Below are 18,978 nucleotides of genomic sequence, written 5' to 3'. Positions count from 1 at the left end.
TTCCGTCTATGTGAAGATAAGTCAAAGGTCCTACTTGACCATGGCTGGCTTCGCTTGGAAGCATGGAGGAAATGATTCCTCTGTGTTGACCCTCCTCTTTATAGACTGGACACTGATTCAAGTCCATTTGATGGGGTCTCCACAGTCTCCTTGATCAAGAGGACAGGTGACTCACCACAGTTACAGGATATTTTGAGAGATGCTCATAGTCCCCTGGAACTTAGTTGACCTAGGAGGGCAAGGGGCAAAAACTGTCCTTTATGTCCCTCTGACCAAATTAGTATAGGCCTCAAAGTACGGCTGTTAACCATCCAAGAAGGTTAGTTCCACCAGTCTGGTACTTTTAGTTATACATACAACTAACTAGATCAAAGAATATAATATATGTCTAGGCAAGGTTTCTCTGAGAACATTTGGATTTTGTCCAAGTTTTTTTTTTTTTTTTTGTCTTTTTGAGACAGGGTCTCTCTGTAGCCCCAGCTGTCCTGGAACTCACTATGCAGACCAGGATGGCCTTGAACTCACAGAGATCTGCCTGCCTCTGCCTCCTGAGTGCTGGGATTAAAGGCATGAGCCACCATGCCCGGCTTGGTCTTTGCCCAAGTTTTATCTCCATGGCACATGGTAATTAAAAGTATTTATTTTTATTTTAGTCTGAGTGTTTTGCCTGTATGTATATAAGTGTACCACATGCATGTAATGCCTGTTAGCCATCTTGTGGGTTCTAGGAACTGAACCCAGGTCCTCTGCAAGAGCAGCAAGTGCTCTTAACAGCTGAGCTATTTGTGTAGCCAGGATAGCAACTCTTCATATGTAACCTTTTTTGTTTCTAATCCATTTCTTTATTGCCACAACCTGTTTAATTCTCAAATTCAAATAATAAGAAAGGAATTTTACTTTAGCTTAGTGCTATGGTGAATCTGAGTTGTCTCCCGAAAGCTCCTGTGTTGGAGGTTGGTTGACTTATGGATTTTTGGGAAGTGCTTGGATCCTAGGAGTTCTTACCTAATCAGCAGATTCACAATTTGACCAAATTACTAGGAGGTAGGGCCTAGTTCAGGGAAATGGGCCACTAGGGGCATGCCCTAAAAAGATACACTGTGCCTCTTCTTTTCTCTCCTTCCCTCTGGTTCCTGTCTGCCATAAGATGAGCTGTTTGCCTCTGCCACTACAGTTGCATTGCCATGATATTCTGCCTCGCCACAGGCCTATAGCAATGGAACAAGTAAATTATGAACTGAAATTGTTAGCCATAAAAATATTTCCTCTTTTAAATTGTTTCTCTTGGGTACTTGCCATAGCATGAAAGGTCTGGCTAACACAGCTATCCTTAAATCCTTGCTACAGAAATGATGGCTCTTTGATGCAATCATGTGATGACCAGATATAGACATGCAATGCAAAAGAAGCTGAGATAGCATCCCTTAGATGTAGATAGGCAGACACTAGAAAACAGACCCCGCGTGTATATCATCTCAAGGAATTTAAACAGTAGTTTGGCTAGGCATGGTAGTGTATACCTTTAATCACAGCACTGGGTAGGGAGTAGGTTGTGTGCAGAGACAAGTGGATACCTGTGAGTTGGAGGTCAGCCTGGTCTACACAGTGAGTTCCAACCAGCCAGGTCTACATGGTAAGACACTGTTTCAAACAAAACCAAAACCACACAACAAAAAACCCCACATTAGTTTGGAGGAATATAAACAGAGGAATACTATTTAGAAAGAAATTCTTCTAGCCTATAGAACAGTGGTTCTCAGCTGCAAGCCACATTAAAATCATGTAGGGAGGGTTTTTTATTTATTTAATCAATGTCAATCTCTACTCATCCCACAAACCACTTAAATTAGAATTTTCAGAGGTGGTACACAGTCATAAGATTTTTTTTTTTAATTTTTATCTTTTTTTTTTTGGCCTTTTTGAGACAGGGTCTCCCTGTAGCCCCAGCTGTCCTGGAACTCACTATGTAGACCAGGTTGGCCTAGAACTCACAAAGATCTGCCTGCCTCTGCCTCCCAAGTGCTGGGATTAAAGGCATGCGCCACCATGCCTGGCTTTATCAATGCCTTTTTTAAATTAAAAAATATTTTACTAGCATTGGTATCTTTAAGAAGTAACATGATTACACTGACTTTTTATAGATGGAGAATTTGGAAAGGGAGTGAGTGGCAAAGTCACATTATAGGAACAGTGACAAATTTCACATTATTTTTGAAGCTTGGTAGTACAGTTTTGTCAGTATACAAAATTCAAAAATTATAGTAGACACAGAATTTTGAATTTATATTCTAAGATCAAATTACATATCTCTAGTTTGAGAATTATATCAATTTAGTTATTACAGTACTATTTTTTTTAAACTTCTCAGACCCTTTTTTTTGGTCTCTTTGAGACAGGGTCTCCCTATAGCCCCAGCTGTCCTGGAACTCAGTATGTAGACCAGGCTGGCCTTGAACTCACAGAGATCCGCCTGCCTCTGCCTCCCAAGTGCTGGGATTAAAGGCATGCACCACCACTCCCAGCCCAGACTGTTATTTTTATCTCTAGAAGTTCAATTATCTCTAGAAGTACAATTAGGGCACAGGTGACAGGCATACTGGGGCTGTAGAAGATCAACAGAAAAATAACAGAAAACCTCTTGGTGCCTGATAATGGGAGAGGTCCAACACCAGGGCCTGGATACCCAGGACCAGCTCACAGGAGAGGACCAACTCCAGGTCACACGAGGGAACCACAATTCTGTCTCACGGGAGGGACCACAGCTCCAGCTTATAGGTATCATCATCATTATTATTATTATTATTATTATTATTATTATTATTTTAAAACAAAGTCTTACTATGCTACCTGGGCTGTTTCTGAATGTTTGAGTTCAATGATCCTCCTGCCTTTGCCTACCAAGTAGCTTGAACTATAAATATACACCAGGGTGCTTAGCTGTAGATAAATTTTAAAACTAACGCCATTCTAATAAGCAGCCAGGCAACAACTCAGTGAGATGAAACAACAGGACCTAAATTCGGTTACACATTTTTTTTTTGTCTTTTTGAAGCAGGGTCTCCCTGTAGCCCCAGCTGTCCTGGAACTCACTATGTAGACCAGGCTGGCCTTGAACTCACAGAGATCCGCCTGCCTCTGCCTCCCAAGTGCTGGGACTACAGGCATGCACCACCACGCCCAGCTCGGTTACACATTTTAATCAATTGAGGAAAAATTTAAAACTACTAATGTCTGGTTACAGGATACTTCAAAATGCAAGAATAGTTTCATTTTTACATATTCATAAGAAATGAATGCAAATGAAATTAAGAAAACTATTTTAATAACATAAAAATCAAAAAATTTGGGGGCTAGAGAGATGGCTTAGCAGGTAAGAGCACTGACTGTTCTTGCAGAAGACCCAGGTTCGAATCCCAGCACCCACATGATGGCTAACAACAGTTCATAACTTCAGTTCCAGGGGATCCAATGCCCCCTTCTGTCATTTGTGGACACTGCATGACATGAGTACCCTTACACACATGCAGGCATAACATTCATACACATAAAATAGAAATAAAGGAATTAAAAAAATTTAAATCAAATAATTTAAGAGTCAATTTAAGAGTCTTACAAACTATGTGAGCATATATATATATATATATATGGTTATGGATAGTAGTAGGCTGCCATGTGGGTGCTGGGAATTAAACCCAGGACCTCTGCAAGAGCAGCCAGTGCTCTTAACTACTGAGTTATTTTAACAAACTATATGAAACATTGCTGAAATAAAGCAAAACCCTAAAGAAATGGAGAGCTATACCATATTCATGGATTGGAATATTTATTAAGAGGAAAATTCTCCCTAAAGCTGATTTATAAATTAAATACAATAGCAACCAAAAATTTTTTTTGTCTTTTTGAAGCAGGGTCTCCCTGTAGCCCCAGCTATCCTGGAACTCACTATGTAGACCAGGCTGGCCTTGAACTCACAGAGATCCACCTGCCTCTGCCTCCCAAGTGCTGGACAGGTGTGTGCCACCACACCTGGCTCAGCAACCAAAATCTTTAAAGACTCTTTTTATGATATTAGCATATTATTTCTAGACTTTATAAATACAAAGAATATAATATAATTTTTAAAAATCTAGAGAATGAGCCAGGCATGGTGGCACACACCTTTAATCCCAGCACTCAGGAGGCAGAGGCAGGCGGATCTCTGTGAGTTTGAGGCCAGCCTGGTCTCCATGGTGAATCCAGGACAGCTGGGGCTACAGGGGGACCCTGTCTCAAAAAAAAAGACCAAAAAAATCTAGAGAAGAATAAAGTTGTGTCACCTGATTTCAACATTGACCATAGAGATACAGTAATTAAGACTGTAGAGTATTGGCATAAGCACAGACAAACCAAAATAACAGAAAATAAAGTTCAAATAGATTTATATTCAGTTTGATTTTGTACTCAGTTTCTATCTAGTTCAATTAATTTTCAAACATGGTACTAAAAATCATGGAATGAGGAAAGGAAAGTCTTACCAACCAATGATGTTGAAAAAGTACATAGAAAAAAAACATGAACTTTTACAGTACTCCACACCATATACACAAGTTAACTCAAGGGCCAGCAAGATGGCTCAGGGGTAGGCACTTTGATGCTCAAGCCTGGCAACTAGAGTTCAATCTCTGGAACATTTGTAAAGGTGCAGTAGAGAGCCAACTTCACAAAGTTGTCCTCTGACCTCTACAACCATACTGTGGCATGTGCACCCTTCCCCACCCCGACATCAAGCAAATGTACACACCGAACGAAAAAGTTAACTTGGTTTAGAGAAAATACCTAATAAATAGCTAAAATACAGTTGGGTATGCACATCTTAATTTCAGCATTCAGAGGCATAAGTCAATATATCTCTGTGAGTTCTAGGCCAACCTGGACTATATAATGAGTTCCAGGCCAGCCAGGGCTGCATAATAAGACCTTGTCTAAAAAATACTAAAATATTATGCTTTTATAAAGAAAGCATTACAAATTTTCCATGACCTTAAGGTAGGCAAAAATTTTCTTTTGGAAATTGGGTCTTACTACTAGGTAGCCCTGGCTGGACTGGAACTCACTGTGTAGACCAGGTTAGCTTCACAAAGATTCACTTGCCTGTGCCTCCCAAGTGCTGGGATTAAAGGTGCTTGCCACCAAGTCCACTGCAAAATTTTCTTAAATTGAACCCAGAAAACATGAAACATAAAAGAAAAAATAAATTGGACTTTATCAAAGTGAAAAAGTTTGCTCATCACAAATACTTTCTTTTGGTTTCCTGAGACATGTATTCCCTGTAGCCCTAGTTGGCTTGGAACTCACTATGTAGACCAGGCTGACCTCAGTCTCACAGAGCTCTGCCTGTCTCTACTCCCTGAATACTGGGATTAAAAGTGTGCACCACCATGCCTGGCTTTTCATTACAGACACTTTTAAGGAAACTCATAAAAAGCAAGCTTCAAAGTTGGAAATTTCTCTCAAAATTGTGGCTGGGCCACAGGGAGACACTGTCTCAAAACAACAAGAAAACAACCCCAAAGAAGTGGGAATTTCATACTACATTTTTGTGACAAAGAACATGCATCTAATACAACCTAACTAAAAAAACGAGTGAAGGAATTGAACAGACACTTCAGAAAAGAAGACATACAAGGGGTCAATAAACATGAAAACCAGCTTAAATCAGTGGTCATTAGAGAAATGCAAGTTGGAGTCATGAGATGCCATTTCACATTTACCTGAAAAGCTCATATAAAAATGACTGACAACACCAACTATTGGTAAGAAGGAAGACATAGAATCCTTACACTGTTGGCAGGAATGTAAAATGGCCCAACCACTTTGGAAAACTATTTGGCAGTTTGTTATAAAAGTACATAGACATCTGTCTTATGATTCAGAAATTCTAGTCCTAAGTACTTATTCAAAATAAAAAAAGAAACACAGCCCACAAAAAGACTTACATAAGAATATTTACACCAGGGATTCAAGTGGGAGTATGGCTCAGACAAGGGTTTACCTAGCATGTGCCAGGCTCTGAAACTGATCCCTAGTGCACACACACACACACACACACACACACACACATACTCTCACACATGCACACACCCAGAGTTAAAATGGTCAGAGCAGTTAATTTATAATAAAACATGCAAAACCCAGATCTCCATCATTAGGAGTAGAATAAACAAATTGTGGCATAGTCACATAGTGGAATATTAATTAATAAAAGCAATGAACTATTGATACATGCAATGGATCCATCTCAGAAACATGTTGAATAAGAGAGACTATATTCAAAAGAGTATGCACTGTAAGTTTCCATTTATATGAAGTTCAAGAACAGGAAAATTAATTTATGATAACAGAAATCCTTCATGGGGATAAGAATAACTGGAAGAGAAAATAAAATAATTTTTTAGAGTGATGAAATATTTTATTATGGGTATGGTTATAAGAGTATATACACTAGTCAAAATCCATGGTTTTTAATAATTATAATATCTGACTACTTCATTATATATAAAACATCTAAAACTAACCAACCACAGAAACAAATTTTTCATATAACCCAAAATGCCTTTATAAGAATAGCCAGAAATTTTAAAAAAAAGAAAGCCAAAAGTTGATGAAAAACAGGAAAAGAAACAAGTCTTAATTTGCAATAGGTATCACAAATCATTAAGAAAACAGATAAATAATTTAATAGAAAAATAAACAGTAATCAAAAAAGGTTCACATAAGAATGTGCTTAATAATTCCTAAATTATGGTTACTATTTCCAATTAAAGAAATGCAAGTTTTACTTCAATAGAATAATCATTTTTCTCTCCATTAGAAGGCAAACTTTAAAGCTTTATGCTACTCAAGTTGGTGAGGCTGAGAGGAAGCAAATATTCTTATGTTCTGTTAGTGGAAGAATAAATTGGTGCAATCTGTTGCATTTAACACCATATTGACATTGCCAGTGATGATTTAATTTTAGCAAAACATCTGTTCAAATATGTTAATGTTAATTTGAATTTAAAAATTTAAATTCTATAAATTTGTTACATGTACGATATTAATATACAGAACTTATTCCTAGCTTTGTGACATTTAAATAACTTCTTTTTAAAAGGTATTTGCTAGAGGGGACCCCTGAATGCTAAGTAGGCATGGATCGCACATATTAGGAAGATGACCCTTGACCTCCAAGTAAATTGATCTTGTTTTTTACAGCCTTATTCAAGGACAGTAAATCCACATTATTGAATGGGAAAAAAAAGAAATGACTTCTGTATCTTAGAGGGAAGGTTATTTTAAAAATAAAACAAGGTATGAAAGCAGAATACTCATCTAGAGAATATGGGAAAATGAAGCTGAGGGAAGATATATTTGTCTCTGAGTAGAAAAACAGGTTGAAATTTTGAGGTTAGAGTCTCAAAATTTTAAAAATCAAATATCCTAGTTCTCAATCCATGTTTTAAAAGCTTTGAATTTTATTAAAAATTGATTTAAATACTTGAGTGTTCATGTGAATTCTAAATATCAATTTTTAATAATAATAGTGGGAAGAATTTATACAAATCTGTGAGCAGTTTGTTTTTGTTTTTAGATAGATTTCAGTTATTTTTATTTTATGAGTTTTTTGCCTGCACATGTGTGCAATGCCCACGGAAGCCAGAAGAGGGCATTGGATCCTCTGGAACTGGAGTTATGGGACAATTGTTAGCTGCCATGTGGGTGCTGGGAATTGAACACAGGGCCTCTGCAAGAGTAGAAGACAGTGCTCTGAACCACTGAGCCATCTCTCCAGCCCATTTGTGAGCAATTTGTAATTTGAAAAATTCATAGCACATATTTTACCTGTCTATAAGTAAAGTATCACTTGTTACAATTAAAATATCCAAGCAGTCTTCCAGTTTCTTGTTACGGTCTCCTGTCTGTACTAGACTCATCAACAAACACAGCTTGAGCAAATTATAAGTCCCAGGAGGAACAATCTGTGATGCAAAGATATTGGCAAGTATTGCTGTAAATTTCCAGCATGAGTTGGAAGTCAAAGAGAGGAGACACCTGAAGTTGTCACTAATTCCTGAAGGAACTGAAATAAAATAAGCAAAGATTTATAAATCTTTTATTCTCTTTGTCTAAAACATCAAATTATAGTTACTGAAAAGTGCCATAGTCAAATTTTATGATATTATATTATGATTTGTGGTCATACTTGTCTATCATTGCTGTCTCAGGGAATGTAATTAAAGCAATCACTTTCCTCATGCATCTACAGGAATTAGATGTAAGTTGAAGGCAAACCACTCATTCTGCTTTGAAGTCTTGTGTGAGGAAAGCAGAGATGGGGCTTCTGAACTGCTGTATGTGCTCCTATCTTCCTATGTTGAAATGAGACCACCTTCAGTTGTGCAAGAAGAATAGAAAGTATTGGAATGTATAAGTAATGCTGTGCTTTAAAAGATTTATATTTTCCTACTTAGCAAACTATCCTGTAACATTCTACATTTTCGCTACCACCTCCCTTTCTCCAATTCCTGGAAAGGATAAGTGATTGGTGAGTTGGTCATTTTGAGAGCAGAAGTGTGCAAGGATAACCCGATATCTATCCTTGGGCCATCACAGAGCATCTTTCTCCTCTTTCTTCCGTGCCCACGGACAGGGAGGACTATCATAATATAGCTCTTACACGTGGGAGTACTTAAAGCTGCCACATTCTAGAGTTGAAAATAAGAAAATACACTTTCCACCTACATAGAACTTGTGTTCTGCTAATAAATAAGTCTAGAACACTTGACAGAAGAAAATGTAAAAAAAGATCACCAAACTTGTCTATGACCTATTGTTGCTTGATTTCTTATTTGTTTTGAAGAGGTCTCTTCATGACAGGCCAAAGATCTAGAATCCACTTGCATTTAAATTTAAATTGGGATTCTATTACTGCAAATCTTACCTATGGATTCCAAAAAATTCCACTCTATTCAAAATGTAACCACCCTTTTCTATTTAGGCATTTGTGAACCAAGCAAAAAAGTAGGACTACTCTCCATTTTTGTAGTTTTCATAATACTAAATTATACTGTAAGTTCTAAAAATGCTGAGTTGTCAAAGGAATTTGTTAGTAATGAAGGAGATATTTTAGTCCCCACCTACCTTTATTTGTTGTCTTCTTTATTTCAGAAAAAGGCACTACTTTTTGAGTTCTTTCTTAGCCCACAACAGTTAGTTAAAAAAATGAAAGGTAGGGGAGGAAAGCTCTTTCACTGACCTCTAACTCTTGGCATCTTCAAAGATTTTCTTTCCTTTTCTTCTTTGCCAGTCTGTTTCTTACTATGTAAACTATGTTGACCAAGAACTCATGATCCTGCCTCAGCCACCTAAGCACTAAGACTGTTAGGTATGCACTACCATGCTCAGCTCCTGAAACAGTTTTCTCATTGCTAACTATAAAAGTCACCATAAAATTTAGCTCAAGAAATGGGTGCTGAATTCTAGCAGGGTTGTATATTACCTTGTTTTATTTCCTTAATAACACTATATATCAGAATCTATTTTATTGATTAGTTTTGTTATTTTTATTTTGAAGCAGGGTCTTGCTATATAACTCCAGCTGGCCACAGGAATTTAAGTATTCTAGGTGGCCCGAAACTTAGGAGTCTCCTGCCTTAGCCTCCCGAGTGCTGAGATTACATATGTAAACCAACACACCTGACTTACTACTTTATTGACCATGTACCATATGATTTAAGAGTAGATACCTTGATTATTTTATTTGACTATATCTCTATTGCTTAGGAGAGTGCACAAAGGATACTTATTCTCTGAACTAATCAGAGATTAAAATTTGTTAATATATGATTTCCTTACCTTTTGGATTGTAAAGAGTGATACTATTTGCTTCTACACAGAGAGCAGTTTGTGAAGTTTTGACACAGGCTGGAATTCCAATAATTTTATATTCACTTCCCATTTTCATTTTATTCACTAGTTCATCTACAATTTTTAAATACAGAAGAAAACAGTATTCACTAAATGAAAATTGTGCATCACCCTATAGTTTAGAGACCCAGAACTAGTAACAATGCAGTGTTGAATTAGTAATGAAGTATTTACTTTGTCTGGTATAATATCCATATCCAATGGCGCCAATAATGGAAACCAAGGTCATTTTATTGCTGACTATATTAATATTTATCTGTATGCTATACTTGCATTTTGTTAACTGGTTATATTTTCATCTGCACTTTATTCATGAAAAACTAAAAGGGCAAACAATTTGTACAAAACTAATGAGTAAATGGCAAAACTAAAGTTTACGTCTAGTTCACTTTGTCTCTGAAATATACCCTTTTATTCTAGGCTACATTCTTTTCATACATACAGATTGGGCAAAGCTATTGCATGAGTTAAGAGTTCACTTATTAATTTTTAAACTTTATGACATTTATTTAGGTATGTGTGTACATGTCTGTGTACGTGCACATGCCACAGTGCATGTGTCGAGGTCAGATTGTTCCAGGGATCAAACTCAGGTCATCTGGCTTGGTCGTAGGTGCCTTTACCCATTGAGTCATCTCACTGGCCCTCAAATTTTATTTTTAAAAAACACATTAGGGACTGAGGCAATAGCTTAATTGGTAAAGTGCCTGCCTTGCAGGCATGAGGGCCTGAGTTCCAATCCCCAGTACTCATATAAAGAGCTGGGCTTTGCAGAGTGTATCTGTAACCTCAGTGCTGGGGTGGGGTATGGAGCAGAGACATGTGGATGGTCGCACAGAGTAGCTGAATGGATGAGTTCCAGGTTCAACAAGAGACCCTGTCTCAAAAACAAGGTGAAGAGAGACCAAGGAATCTACCTGACATTGACCTCTGGCCTCCACACAATTTACATACATGTGTACCTCAACATACATGTGCATACACCCACACGAACAAGCATATACACAAAGCACACTAAATCTATTGATCACCCACAGCTAGATGGTTTTAAAGCTACACAAAAAGGTTTACAAGAAACAAGAGTTAATTTAATTTCTGTATAGAAGAGATAGGCCTAGACTAAAAACTTCAAAGAATATGATTGGTGATTCATATATTCTCTCTCTCTGTCTCCCCATCTCTCTTCTCTGTCTCCCATCTCCTTTCTCTCCTTCATATCCCTTAGCTCACTGGAACAATTTATATTGGTTGACTCTGTAGACCTGAACACAAACCTAAAAGCTTCAAACTAACTAAACAGCAATGAAACACAAAAACAAAAGCATGCAAGGTTACAAGAGAAAAATAAAAAGAGAGAACCACCTCTCTAAGTGAATTGTGTCTCAACTGTTTCATGGATCTTAGCGTTTGGTGAATGTGTCCCAAGGTCACAGAAAGGCCCAATAAAGTTAAAAAAAAACTTAGGAAAGCTAGATATGTCTTTTGATATTAACTTTAAAAACTTGCTTTTATTCATTAATTTTTATTTGGGTTCTTGTCTTCTTGCTTGCCTGCTCTCTTTCTTTCCTTTCTCCCTTCTTTCTTCTTTCCCTTCCAACTTTCCTTTCCTTCCACCCTTATATTGAGATGGGGTCTTGCTGTGTTCCCTGGTCTGGCCTCAAATTTGTCATCCTGTTCCCTCTGATTCCCAAGTAGCTGGGATTATAAGAATGCACCACCATATCAGCTATTTGGGTTCATTGAAGAATTTATATGGAGAAAAGTTTTTCTGTTAAAATACAATGTAGATAAATATTTATGTATCTATATGCAACGTTTGATGTGTGTGTGTGTGTGTGTGTGTGTGTGTGTGTAATTGTATTTGTTACTTTTTTCATTGCTGTGACCAAATGCCTGTTAAGAAGCAACTCAACATAGGAAAGATTTCTTTTGGCTAACAGTTTGAAGGTACAGTCCATCATGACAGAGAAAGCATGGCAGCAGGATCATGAGCTGCTTGTTCACATCTCAGGAGAATAGGAAGCAGACATGGGGCAAGAAGTAGGCCCAGGTTTTAAACTTCAAGGATTACCTTCAGTGATTCATTTCCTCCAGCAAGGGTACATCTCCTAAAGGATCTACAACCTCCCCAAAAGTGCCACCAGCTGATGATCAATGCTCAAACACATGAGCTTGCAAGGATACATAACTGTAGCAACTATATAATAACAATAGAACCTATCTTACAGGGTTACCATAACTTAATAAGTTAATCATATGAAAGAATGCCTGACAAATAGTAAATGCTACATAAAAACTACTTATTTGGAGGCTTAAATGTCTGCCTCATTTGTCAGACAATGGGGAAAGAGTTCTTGTTTCAGTCTTGGTTTTTTCAACTCTTGTTTCCTATACACAGTTTACATCCAAGATCTCTTTGAACAGTTTTAATTTCCTCAATTTTAGCCAAAAGTTCTGGCTTCTCAGTGAAGACTCACTTCTGCCCCAAGTGCCTAATCCTGTCAGTGACTTCCTCTTTTATGGCAAACTCTGTCTATTCACAGGTGTTTACCCATATAGTTTTCAACAAATAATCATTTGTGACTGCTCGTTCTCATAATTAACAAAGATTTACTGTGTAGTAAAAAAAAATGAAATCTTTTCTTTCATGATGTTTATATTCTTTTTTAAAATCATTGATTCAAGAATTTCATACAATGTATTTTGATCATATTCAGACCCCCTCACCCATCTCAACGTCAGCACCCCCTCCTCCCACACCCCGTTGTTTATGTTATAATATTACTATAAAATACACACCTATAGAATAATGCTGGACCATGAAATGAAATGACTATGATCCTGGGACTTAGCAACTCAAGAATAAAATGGCCTGCCATTCTTAAGCTACACAAATACACTTATAATACATGAGCATAAGCAAGTTAATTCATATTTTACAACAATTTGTTATAAATTCAAACAGAATTTTACATACCTCTTAGGAAAATACTAAATGTCTGAAATCGAAATGGCTGGTTTTTAGAATATCCTTGAAAAACGTGAAGTGCTTTTGTGGTAATTATTTCAACTATCTGTTTATCTTTGGGCAAAGAACAAAACAAATTAGTTACTAGCATACACATTCAATTTAAGTTTCCTATTAAAATATGAGGGGTTATTTTGAAAATTTACCACCAAGTACTCTAAATTTTCTGTCTTCCTGAAGTGAAGATGAACATAGATTACACAAAAAATCATTCCTTACTGTTGCAGATTCTGTAGCACCAGGCACATGCACTCTTATATACTGAAATCCTGAAAGACAGCAGAGATAAGTTGCTTTCAGACTGGGCTCTTTTCATTCATTTAATATTATTCTAATTCAAAGTACAATTAATTCAATTTCACATGTGGCTTCATAGTAGATAAGTTGGTGTTTAGTGCATCCTTGATTTATTTATTTATTTATTTATTTATTTATTTATTTATTTATTTATACAGGTTGGCTGGCTTTGAACCCTTGATCCTCCTACCTCAGCTTCACAAGTACTGGCAACAATGGCTGTTTCTTGCCAGGCAGTGTACTAAGTCACTGGTAATATGGACACTTAAACACACAATTTCTGTATGTGGCAGTGAGAAACATAATTTCAATATATGGCATCATTGCAGGCATCTGACTCAGTGAGTATGGAGGATACATGGAAAAGGTATCTTGGAAGAGGGCAGATTAGGCTACGCTAAAAAGGTACCTTAAATGCAGAAAACTGTAGAGCAGAGCATGAAATGCATATGAAAATAGTACTTCAGCAGCATGAGTACTTATTAAACTGTGGCGTAGAGGGGGAAAATGTTTGGAGATGGTGCCATGTAAACTTATAAACATTAGGAGATACCAAAAATTACTTATTCCACTTTGAGAGGGATTAGTTATTAGCTGTAAATATGGTTTGGATGAAACAATAGACTGATGTTTTGATTTTAAATTTTAACACTTACCTTTTGAAAAAGGGCATGCTTCATCTGAACAAAGGAATCTTGCACCTCGTGTATACCTGGTTACAGTTGTCATTGCAATCACAATTCCTTGCATCATATAAAATCTCTGAGATGCATAATTAAATGGAAACTCACAAAGATCAAGAACATAACTTGACAGAGGAGGTAAATGTGTTAATTTCAACACAATGTTAATCTGACAAGAACATAAAAATGGCATTAATAAAAATTGCAGATCTGACAGGACTTGCATTATAATATAATAAGAATACTGCTATTAATCAAGTAAATAATTTGTCATTGTTGCTAGGAACCAGATATTAAGCAGAAAAGAGATTTAAAATAGAAATAAAAATCCTCTAATATTTTAACTGAGACTATCACAATGGACCCATTATTTTTCCTTAGAATTATATATTCCCTGGCTATAGCCACTGAAAGATAATTTAAAACCAATGTCAATTCAATAGTATAGATCACTTTATTGTTCAAATTGTGACCTCAAAATACCATTTTTCAGCAAAAGGAACCAGGGTCTTTGTAGTAAAATAACTGACTCCGGCTCTGAGACAGAAAATATTCCAAATACAGGTGAGGTATCTTTAAATTTTAATTAATTAATTGTGTGTGTACACAAATGCTCAAGTGCCATCTTGCCAGCCCTGGCATCTTCTTGGCTTAGAAACACAGGGAACTATCAACAACTAACGGCATGTGTCAAAAGGCTATAGAACTGCCCATCTTCCTTGAGACCAGCAGTGTGATAATATAGGCATCAAAACAAATGACAGAATATTAAACAAAACATATCTACTTATCTAACAGATTTAAAAGTTCATAAATTCTTCCAATTAAAAAAATAAAAACCCAAAATACTGGTCATTATCAGGCTTTCAAGTCATTACTCTCCAAATCTGTTGTTGTTGTTTGTTTTTTGACAGGGTCTCCCTATTCCTAGCCCACCTGGAAGTCACAATGTGGACCAGGATGGCCTCAGTCTCACAGAGATCCACCTGCCTCTGCCTTCCAAGGGCTGGGATTAAAGGCATGTTAACACCATGCCTGGCATTACTCTCCGAAACTTTTTAAAGGAAAAGAATCAAATATCCTACCTTTCCTGAACAAATTATATTTCGGAGTAACCAAATAAAAGATAAGAGAAAAAAATAATTTCCTTTTATTTTCATTTTTCAATACTAGGGGTTGAACTCAGGGCCTTGCCCACGGTAGGCAAGTGTTCTACCACCTAGCTATACTCCCAGCTCAGAAACATTCTTTTATAGAGTATAAATTCAGAAAGGATTTTAGAAAAACAAAAATTCTGCAACTCCTAATGAAATGATGGACTCTAGGCATTCTAAAACTTTAGATGACAGTTGATGGAAGCTTATAATGGCAGGACCAGAATGGTATCTGAACCCACTGATCAACTGTGGCACCACTAAAAATGGTATACGTTATATCCTCCTGATATGCAGTATATAACACTTGTGTTCTTGTTTAAAAAAAACTTGAAACTGAATCTAAGTCTCTAGTCAATTCTTATTTTACATTAAATTTTATTTATGATTTTTATGTTATATTTTATGTGTATGAGTGTATTGCTTGCATGTAAATACATGTGTACTTATTTATTTGTTTATTATTTATTTATTTATATTTATTTATTGATTATTATTATTTTTTGTCTTTTTGAGACAGGGTCTCCCTTGTAGCCCCAGCTGTCCTGGAACTATGTAGACCAGGCTGGCCTGCCTTGAACTCACAGAGATCCACCTGCCTCTCCCTCCCGTATCATTTATGATTTATTATCTTCAATCTATCATCTATCTATCTATCTATCTATCTATCTATCTATCTATCTATCTATCTATCTATCTATCTATCTATCATCTATTGAAACAAGGTCTCCCTGTCCACAGCTGGCCTGGATTCACTATGGAGGTCAGGCTGGCCTTGAACTCATAGAGATCCACCTGCCTCTGCCTCCTGAGTGCTAGAGAGCTGGTGCAGCTGTTAAAAGGCTCAGGCTCACAACCAAAAATGTTTACTTTTAAACGTGCTAATATAGCAAATGATGTATATTTGATATTTGTGGTTAATCTTGATTGCAAACTTGGGTTCAGAAGTACCTAGGAGATCAGTAAAGCATGCTACTAAGTATATTGCTGAGGTATTTTCAGAGAGGATTAACTATGGAGGGGGAAGACTTGCCTGGCACATGGACAGCACCAAAAGAAATCCTCCTTTAATTGTTTCTCAAATGTTTTGTTATAGCAATGAAATTTGACCGGGACTTTTGAGATGGCTCAGTGGGTAAAAGTGCTTATTGCCCAGCCAGACAACCTGAGTTCCATCCCCTGAATGTGGATGGCTCCCACTGTGCTTTGACCTCTACACACTGAGTGGCACAAGCATGATACCTCTGCTCCCAACAAAAATAATAAACAAATGTAAAAAAATTGAAAGAAAGAAAATCAGATAGGAAATATTCCACTGAATGCTGGGAAATGTACTTAATTGGTGGGCTGAGGAGATAGCTCAGAGGTTAAGAGCACTGACTGCATGTGCAGAGGACCCCAGTTCCCAGCACCCACATGGCTGCTAACAACCACCTGCAACTCCAGTTCCAGGGAATCCAACGCCCTCTTCTGACATCCTTGGGCACTGCACAACATAGGTACACTTACATATATGCAGGCAATACACTCATACACTTAAATAAAAATAATAAAATATTTTTAAAATATTAATTTGTAAGTCATCTTGAAAATTTACACCCTAGTTTAATTAAAACTTACTTGAGTTTCAGTCTGTAATTGTCCAATTAATGAGAGAGTCTTAACAGCAACAAAACAGACCTGTGATTTCAAACAAATGAGCAAACAAGTTACCAAAAATTCCATGGGACATAAAAGTATTTTTTCTTTAACTTACTGATTGAAATACTTGAGCAGCTTTTAAGGGATGATGTAAAATGTGATTTCCAAGTTCAGGATCTAATTCAACAACATCAGAGGGATTTATTAAAATATTGAATCTATAGACAGCATAACTTTGTTTTGAATCTGTGAAAATATATAAATGTAAAAGTCAGAATAGTTATATGCAGAAATGTGTTTGAAAGTTTTCAACACAAAATCACCTCTGCTGCACATACCACTGTAGTACTTGCAATCATCTATAAACTTTTGGAGGCCTCCACTTCTGTCCAGATACACAAGAGCTGCCTCTTTCATTTTTAGATTTGACATTTTTCTCTTTATTGGTGTTTCTTCTTTATCATTAGCAGGTTGAACCACAGTTCCTAGTAAAGATTATGGGTGATGAAACTCATAAAAAGGATGAAGAAACCTAGAAATAAAATAAATATTACTTTCGAAGACCTCTAATAAAACTTTACTATTAAAACTTAAAATTCAGAATAATACTAGGTAGAGTTTTCCAACTTAAAAAAAAAATTCAACCCAATGGGAAACAAACCTCAGGTTTGAATAGAGGGCCTCATACATGAAAAACAAATATTCTACTACTGAGTTATACAACCATCCCCTAATAACATTTTAATCAAAACTCAGTTATGAGATCCTCCAAAAGATCACAAACTTAAGAACAGGATCCTTATAGAGTAGGCACTTCAAACCATGCAAATTGAAATAAATATATTAGATGATGAGAGTCCCATCTAGGTGTTTAAAGGACGAAAAGACAATAAAAATTGTTTTATAAATTTAATCTGGCTGGAAGAAAGCTCATTGGGTAAAGAAGCCTAATAACTGAGTTCGACCATAGGGATCTACATGGTGGAAGGAAAGAACCAACTCCCCGAAGTTGTATGCCCTCCACATGCATGCAATACATTATTGAATTCACACACATAATACCTACAGTTTAGGTTACTTCACAAAGAATAGTTGAGCAGGCCTACCCTTTTTATCTATTGTGTTCAAGACATGACATCTGTTTCATTAGAACAGTAGCTTTCTGAGGTTGAATAAGGGAAGCCATTAACTGAAATTGCTGATTAATTGCAGATTATGAATTTCTGAAGTCCATAAATATTATATGGACAAAAGTTTTTGAAAATTATGGTCAATTTTTATTTTGGAAGTAAGTGCCTTCATTTTCCAGTGTAGAAAATGGGTTAGAATAGTGAATAGCCAATTATCACTTTTTAGCTGGTACAGTATTCCTAAGAGATGTTATGGACCAGTCCACAGCATTAGGAACAAATTGTAATGGAGATGAATTCAAGAATGTGAGACCAGCCTACACAACAAAAAAGATGAAGTGGGGTGAGGCTGCAGTAGCACATGCGTTTACTTTCAGGCTGGGCAGGTGGTTCCGAAAGGCCCGTCGGGGCTGCACTGCAAATTCCAGGGCAGCATGAATCCCACAGGGCAGCCCTGAGGGCCGAGGACGGTTTCCTAGCACGCCAGGGCTGGGCTCCAACCCCGCACCTTGGATAAGGCGTTCTTAGCAGCCGCTGTGCGTGCCTCACAGGCCATAAAGGCCCGGAGACCAGGGCCTTCCAGGGCCTTCGGGAGCTGCACGGCAGGCTCAAAGGAGGCGATGGTGGAGCGGCCTCCCGCCTGTCAGCGCTGAAGAGCCCAGTGAGAAGACGGCGGGAAGTACCTCAGAGCCAAGCGGATGGAGACACCCGGGCTGGCGCGGCCCCACGGAGCCCTCGCTCACGGAACGCCGCCGTCCACCAGGTGCCACCTCTGGAATGTCGGGACACCCACCAGGCGAGGATCGGCGCCTCCCCGGCGTCCTCGTGTGCGCTTGCGTGCCCCACCGTTGGCGCCGCGCAGGGTCTGCCGGGACCTCCAGCCCTCCTGTCACCCGGGAAGCTGATCCCACCTGTTTCCCCTTCTTCACTCCTGCTCCCTCCCTCCCTTTGCTTTTGTTGTTATCAGTCCAAGTGTGTTGGTCTCTGTTATAAAAAAGTTGAATGCTTCTGCTGTTGCTGAGAATGCAAAATAGCACTGAAACTTTGGAAAACATTCCAGTAGACTGTCAAAAGAGCGAATTCTAGGAGAACTGAAAACA

General features: G+C 37.5%; 1 protein-coding gene across 3 annotated transcripts in view; it reads right to left on the bottom strand.

Moving 5' to 3' along the window:
- The window catches only part of Mcmdc2 (minichromosome maintenance domain containing 2), a 36,632-nt gene extending 17,909 nt beyond the window's left edge, over positions 1 to 18,723 (bottom strand). For all 3 annotated transcript variants that reach the window (XR_003847256.1, XM_008854770.3, XM_029557009.1), the window contains exons 1-9: positions 18,562 to 18,723; positions 17,087 to 17,280; positions 16,864 to 16,994; positions 16,728 to 16,787; positions 13,927 to 14,122; positions 13,120 to 13,242; positions 12,923 to 13,027; positions 9,874 to 9,999; positions 7,861 to 8,098 (exon numbers count right to left, since the gene is read on the bottom strand). Coding sequence is in view for 2 of the 3 variants with exons in the window: in XM_008854770.3 (XP_008852992.1) it covers positions 7,861 to 8,098; positions 9,874 to 9,999; positions 12,923 to 13,027; positions 13,120 to 13,242; positions 13,927 to 14,122; positions 16,728 to 16,787; positions 16,864 to 16,994; positions 17,087 to 17,180 (1,073 nt within the window). In the remaining variant the exon portion in view is untranslated. The remainder of the gene's footprint in view (positions 1 to 7,860; positions 8,099 to 9,873; positions 10,000 to 12,922; positions 13,028 to 13,119; positions 13,243 to 13,926; positions 14,123 to 16,727; positions 16,788 to 16,863; positions 16,995 to 17,086; positions 17,281 to 18,561) is intronic.
- Positions 18,724 to 18,978: the final 255 nt, after the last annotated feature.

The sequence above is a fragment of the Nannospalax galili genome, unplaced genomic scaffold, assembly GCF_000622305.1.
Source record: "Nannospalax galili isolate Female #2095 unplaced genomic scaffold, S.galili_v1.0 scaffold247, whole genome shotgun sequence".
Classification (NCBI taxonomy): domain Eukaryota; kingdom Metazoa; phylum Chordata; class Mammalia; order Rodentia; family Spalacidae; genus Nannospalax; species Nannospalax galili.
The sequence above is the reverse complement of the archived record's forward strand: the minus strand, read 5'-3'. Positions and strand labels throughout refer to the sequence as shown.